General features: G+C 37.5%; 1 protein-coding gene across 1 annotated transcript; it reads left to right on the top strand.

Annotated features, from left to right (window-relative positions):
* The first annotated feature begins 2,272 nt into the window (after positions 1 to 2,272).
* LOC116257844 (TMV resistance protein N-like) lies at positions 2,273 to 6,669 on the top strand. The gene is made up of 3 exons (XM_031634840.2): positions 2,273 to 3,057; positions 4,455 to 5,552; positions 6,541 to 6,669. The coding sequence occupies exons 1-2, from the start codon at positions 2,552 to 2,554 to the stop codon at positions 4,777 to 4,779; spliced, it is 831 nt and encodes a 276-aa protein (XP_031490700.1). The 5' UTR covers positions 2,273 to 2,551; the 3' UTR covers positions 4,780 to 5,552; positions 6,541 to 6,669.
* Positions 6,670 to 6,672: the final 3 nt, after the last annotated feature.

Below are 6,672 nucleotides of genomic sequence, written 5' to 3'. Positions count from 1 at the left end.
ACCTAAAATTTCACAAATTTTAAAAATTATAAAGAATTTTTGGTACTACAACATCGACCTAGAAATCCCCAAGCTCCTAGATGCATGCTTAGCGTAGGTTTGATGGTTGTACGTGCAAAAAGTCTGATACATCCTGTTTCGTTTCCCATCCAATGTTTCACAACACTTTCAAAAGAGCAAGCACGCCGATAGAAAGGAAGACTCTTTCGAGAAGTGTCTGCTCGTGGAATTGAAAGAGTTTGTTGCCACACACTGTGGAACTGATTACGGTCTCCTTTCAATCGAACCTATGCTTTTGTTACCTCTTCTCCTGTGGCTACTGGGTAGGCGCTGATCTCGATATGCATGGCATGAATGGATGTTGGATATGAATTCATCGGGCAGTACTGGGTCAACTGTCTGCAATTTCAACTCACAAACTGTGATCGATCAAGTCATTGCCCTATTAAGGTTTCTATGGTTCATACACCATGCCATTCACATATAGCACTGGTTGTTGCCAACCATTTTAGCCAGTTAGCGGAGCAAACCATAGCAAATAAATGACAATGTTTGTCTTGATGGCTGATAAGAGCATATATATCCAGTTTCTTTGTGCCTATGTGATTGTTTATTGTAATTTGCTGGCAAGGTTAACCTTGTTTTGATTTATATCGATTCTGGAATGTGTTTATCTCCAATAAAGTTTTATACATTGTTGGGGAGTGGGACTTTCTTTCATTATCATAAATCTTTTATTCAAATTTACTCATTTGTTCTATTTTCCTATAGTTTAAGACTCAGGTTTCCCTAAGAAAGAGCAAGAAGAAACAAGTTATCTGAAGTGGAGGCTTTCCACGCGTCCATGAATCCGCTTTTTTTGTAGTGCAACCTTTTCCGTTACCAATTACGGATTTATGATGTAGTGTAATTTGTCAATGTGATTGCAACCATGCAATATTGAGCTGACACTGATTCCTAGAGGCACTTCAAAAACCCATTTCTTTTCGTCCATACGCACAAACTGGCTTCTAAAAACTGGTCAAAAATTAAACTAGGGTCTCACATTACCTGATTTCCTCATAACCAAGTACTGAAAAGGTGCCATCTGAACGCCCCTTTAAATTAAAAGTAAAATGATCTTTTGGTTTCAAATATTTGAAAGATAATCTAAATCCATTTAATTGTCAATTTATCATCTACTTATTGATCATGAGATCACCTTTGTCAGCTTCAATCCAGATCAGTGGATGAAATGCAGTAGCGTTATTTAAGCTTATTTCTCATAAGTCATAACGTAACTAGTGCAGTGGGTAGAATTTTTGTTTGAATTGGGCGTTAAAATTAATTTGCATAACTTCTAATTGAATCTGCCAACACCTATTGTGTTTGCTCCAGTACGGATATGTGTTGTGACATAGGCTGGTCAAGCTTGGGCAAATCTATACAAGCTTTTGTTTTCAAGGGAATTTTTAAATTGGGCCGAAAGATTTGGTGATAGACATTAAACATGCATGAATTTTCCAATATCGTAGCAACCTACTGCAGTTTTCAGAGTTAATCCAAAACATCCATAAGACTATTTTTGTTGAATTAATTATTGAATCAGAAAAATGATAGTTTTGCCCCTAATAAATGAACAAAACCATAACCAACTACGACGATGCTTCTGGACTCCAGTTGGATAACTTTTCTCGCACTAACAAACAGAAATAGTTCGCCTAGGTAATTTAGATCTCAGAAAAACTAACTATTATGGACAAATATTCATATATATGCAGAAATTGAAGAGGTTCGACTAATAAACTTCAAACTTGCCTAAGGTTAGGTGTTCTTAGTCCTCTTATGATGAGCATTAACCCAAATTTCAGTTAGTGATATCAATTGGCAGAATGTTATTTTTTTACTAGTGGTAGAATATATTTGCATTTTAACAGTACCAACCCATATTCTTAATGAGTTCTGAATTATTTAATTATTTGCAGATTAATTAAAGAATTTCAAATTTACAAATATATGGTTATAGTAACCTGATACCTTTGCACAATTAAACAAAATGATTCACTTATAGAACTGATAAAGCTAACATGTAAAAGAAAATCTTAATGTAGGCATCATTTTCAAGTTCTACAAAGACAGAACAGTGGACTTTGGATCAAGGTGATCAGGTCAAAGAGCATTATTAAAACTTTTCCGACAGCGTAAAGAATAGTTTCCTAAATGCAATAGGTAATCAAATTCAGATGTGTTGCCTGTTCATGCATGTGAAAAGGTCAACAAGATTGTTCTTCATTTAAATAATCTCTCACCAACTACCTTACAGCTTCACATCTCCCAATTAGATCGTGCCTGCTCATTCGTCAGTGCAATTATAACAAAAAATCAAGGGCCCGAAGCCCGCAGTGAATTTTGATACCGCTAATAAATTTGGAGAAGAGAAGAGAAACTAATGGTTTTTCATCTTTCAAGGTGTTGACGAGCAAGAAAGTCGAAAGTCGACGGCAATTGCTTGGTCACTGGATATCAGGAAAACCAATCTTCTGAAAAGAAGCAATTCGGTCGAGGGGAGAGAATGACGAAGAGGAAGACTGCCGACGAACCACAGCCTCTGAATCCGTCGTCTTCAAAGCGTCCCCGGTTCGATTTCGACGTGTTCATGAGCTTCAGGGGGGAGGACACTCGGAAGGGCTTCTCCGGCCACCTCTACGAAGCACTGAAGCAGCGAGGCGTAAATGTCTTCATAGACAGTCAGGGCTTGGAGAAGGGCAAAAAGGTGGAGGAGCTGTTCAGATTCATTCAAGGCTCTGAGATCTTCATACCCATCTTCTCCAAGGGCAACGCTGAATCAAAATGGTGTCTGATGGAGATCGCCAAGATCGTGGAGTGCGGGAGGTTGGTGCTCCCCATCTTCTACGACGTGGAGCCTCGGGAGGTGAGGAATGTCAAGGGTCCATTCGAAGCTGCGTTCAGGAAGCACGATGAGGATGAAGAGTTGAAGGCGAAGACGAAGGAATGGAGGCAAGCCCTGAGGAGAGCAGGGGAGGTTTCTGGATACGATCTGAAGACAGAGACCCAGGGGTACCTCTCTCTCTCTCTATATATATATATATGTATATATAACATCCACACAAAATCGTGTCTCCTCGAAGGAAAGTTATGTTTTCATGATCAAACTAGGGTTTACATCAACATTCTAACTTCTCCAATCACAATTGTAACTTACCAAATGCATCCTGAATAAATAGGAATGGAAACTTATAAATAGCGGCTACCTATTTTTAGATTACCATTTGACATTTCAGATTTTCTAATAACTGCTTGAATTTATAATGTACTTCACCAAAAAAGGTTTTATAAATGAAAACATTTAGGGTATTGCATCGTTCTTGTAGAAATTTTTTTTACCTATTTTTAGATTACCATTTGACATTTCAGATTTTCAAATAACTGCTTGAATTTATAATGTACTTCGCCAAAAAAGGTTTTACAAATGAAAATATTTAGGGTATTGCATCGTTCTTGTAAAAAAAAAATTACCTATTTTTAGATTACTATTTGACATTTCAGATTTTCAAATAACTGCTTGAATTTATAATGTACTTCAAACATGCATGTTTTATAAATGAAAATATTTAGGGTATTGCATCAAATTGATTTTCTTTTAGACAAAAAGATCGTTCTTGTAAAAAAATAAGTTTTGAAAATCGTATTTTTTATTTTCTTTTCACATCTGAAATATGCAAAATCATGAAGAAAGAACATCTTTTAAAGCAAATTTACTGGTTCCGGGGTCCCCTTTTCTCCATTTTGCCGAGTGTGAACAAAACATCAAAGCCGGATTAATTTAAGCACGATTCAGATGGAGGTATGTTGCCTCCTAATAGAAAAAAAAAAAGACCTTTTGGCAAAGCAGCCGTTCCTGTAAAGGTGATTTTCTGAAGGGCGGTTTTAGTGTTGAATGTATAAATGCCAAACATGGGTACGCAGGGTCTAACTGAGACTGCTCAGCCTTTATACGGCTTGGTCTCAAACTCAAGTCAAGCGCAAAGTCCACCATTAGCAACTAGCATGAGCTCAGATGAAACGAATCAAGGAACTCGAACTCACCTCAGCTTAGCTCAAGGAACAGGCAGTCCATTAATTGGGCCAACCGCAAAATGTCTTTTTTCAAGTAAATGTGACACTGGTCACTGGCTCATGAAATTGAAAGATGGGCCTTCAATTATCACTAACAAACAGTAGTGTGACCTCTCTCTTGTGGTTGGACGATCGAACCGAGTGTTCCATTATGCTTCCTTTAGAGAAAGGCTTACTCATAATTGCACTCTGCAATATGCTTAAGTTTAAAGGGAAAAGATACCGCAACTTTTCCTGCTAATATAGCAGAAATGAAGTCCATTAAAGTATTTCTAGCACTCACCACCCTGTGGTACTTGTCATATTTCATAATTGCTTTGCAACCCCAAACATGGCAGGCATGAGGCAAAGCTTATTCAAGTTGTTGTCAAGAGGGTTCTTAGTGAAGTAAACAAGATCCCACTTGATGTCGCAGCACATCCTGTGGGAATGCAGCCTCGTGTAAAGGCCGTGATGAAGCTGTTGGATATTGAAGCAGATGATGTTCGCATTATTGGTATCTGCGGAGAAGGAGGGATAGGAAAGACAACAATTGCCAAGGCCGTGTACAATGAGATATTTCTTATTTTGATGGAAGCAGTTTCGTTTCAGACATTGCAGAAATTTCCCCAAGTCCCAGTGGGCTTGTTACGTTGCAGACCCAGCTCATTAGAGACCTTTTGAAAACCGATGATATCGCTATAAGCAGCACTGCACATGGAATTAACATGATCAGCAGGAGAATTTCTCGTAAGAAAGTTCTGCTCATTCTTGACAATCATTTAAATCAACTCAATGTATTAGCAGCTAGGGAGACTGGTTTGGTCCAGGAAGCAGGATAATTGTCACAACCAGAGAGGAAGAAGTGCTACTTCAGCACCAAGTGACGAACAGTGAAATTTACAAACCAAAAACATTAAGTGCAGTACAATCACTTCAGTTGTTCAATTATCACGCCTTTATGGGAGACAAACGAGCAAAGGAATATGAAAAACTATCTAAGAAAGTTGTGTTAACAATGACTACCTTTAACCCTTCAAATTTTTGGGTCCCACTTTTTTGATATTAGAGATCATGAAGACTGGGCAGAGATGCTTGGAAAGCTGCACGAGTTTCAAGACAAAGATATATTCGGCAGATTGAAAATAAGTTATGATAAGCTGGATGATGCAGAAAAGAGTATACTGCTAGATATTGCTTGCTTTTTCGTGGGAAAGGGCAGAGAAAATGCCTTTCATATGTGGAAGGACAGCAGACTTTACCCTGTTGCAACAATTAGAACTCTTATACACAAGTCTCTTATTAAGATCAGCAGTTTAACAGATGAGTTTGAAATGCATGACCAAATTCGAGATATGGCCAGAGAGATTGTGTTACAAGAAGGACGTTCAGATCCTGGAAAGCGTAGCAGGTTGTGGGATCCTGATGAGATACTGGATGTGTTAAAGAATGCCGAGGTCAGTTCTCCTCCATTTTTTCCTTTCTTTGATCTTAAATATTGTATCAAATAGTTGAAGTACGATTTACCTCCCAATGCAAGAGATAAGTTGACTGTAAAAGTCCTAAGGAAAAGGCCGCAAAATGACCACATATTTAGTTGTATCTTCAGTGCATGCACTTCTCGAATTTCCTAAACGAAGATGAAAAAGATCTTCTTAAACTCCTATTGAAACTCTGTTCTAAAAGAAGATGAAAAAGATCCTCTGAAACACCTATGAAACTTTATTTCTTTCTTGTACTTTTTAAGTACTCTTGAAATTGATCTTCAACTCATTATAGAAAATTTCGATTAAACATACCTGAGATTGGTGCCATGTGATTTGTCGGATGGTAAGGAGAATACATGGCAATACATTCAGTCAAAAGCTGTTGCTTGCATTCACTTCTGACCTTTTGTTCTTAATGGTCTGAATTCAAAGGTACCCAGAATTCCTTATGAGTTTGTTCAATTATTTTAGGTAACCTATCTTTGTTGCCTGGTTTTCCTTATGAGTTTGTTCAATTATTTTAGGTAACCTATCCTTGTTGCCTGGTTAATAGAATGTAAAATTTTATGATATGATATTCAGATGTTTTGGTATTATATGTTGCAAGTTGCAATTTTACCGTAGCTTTGTGGTGTCTTCAATAGGTCATATTTGAAGTTCTTGAATGATGTTGAGATTATCATGGTTTTTAAAAGTTGTGCGTAACATTATGATATTTTTCGAAATCTTGGTGATATTCATGACAATTAGTAATAAAGTAGTTGAGTTCATTTTGTCCTGGTTGGGATTGTCTATACTCTGTTTTCAGGCATTGAACTTCAAAACTTTACTAGAAGGATGCAGGCTCAGTTAAAGTTAACTGAATCCCATTAGGACAAGTTCTGCTCTTCCAGGTTATGTGTTAAACAAGCTTCCTAGCCAAGTGTCATAATGAGATCTTTCCTTCATCTAATTTCAGGGATCAAGGAAGATTGAAGGCATTGTTTTCAACTCTAAAGAGGGAAGCAACACGCATGTCAGCACCAAGGCCTTTAAAAAAATGTTAAATCTCAGATTGCTTCATGTCAATGACACTCACATACAGGGTAAA

This window comes from Nymphaea colorata, chromosome 7, assembly GCF_008831285.2.
Source record: "Nymphaea colorata isolate Beijing-Zhang1983 chromosome 7, ASM883128v2, whole genome shotgun sequence".
NCBI lineage: Eukaryota > Viridiplantae > Streptophyta > Magnoliopsida > Nymphaeales > Nymphaeaceae > Nymphaea > Nymphaea colorata.
The sequence above is the reverse complement of the archived record's forward strand: the minus strand, read 5'-3'. Positions and strand labels throughout refer to the sequence as shown.

Excerpts from the sequence above, each read along its gene's own strand:
- LOC116257844 (XM_031634840.2), top strand. The coding sequence starts at position 2,552 with ATGACGAAGAGGAAGACTGCCGACGAACCACAGCCTCTGAATCCGTCG. Across the intron at positions 3,058-4,454 it reads CTGAAGACAGAGACCCAGGG|GCATGAGGCAAAGCTTATTC; the intron begins GTACCTCTCTCT and ends CAAACATGGCAG.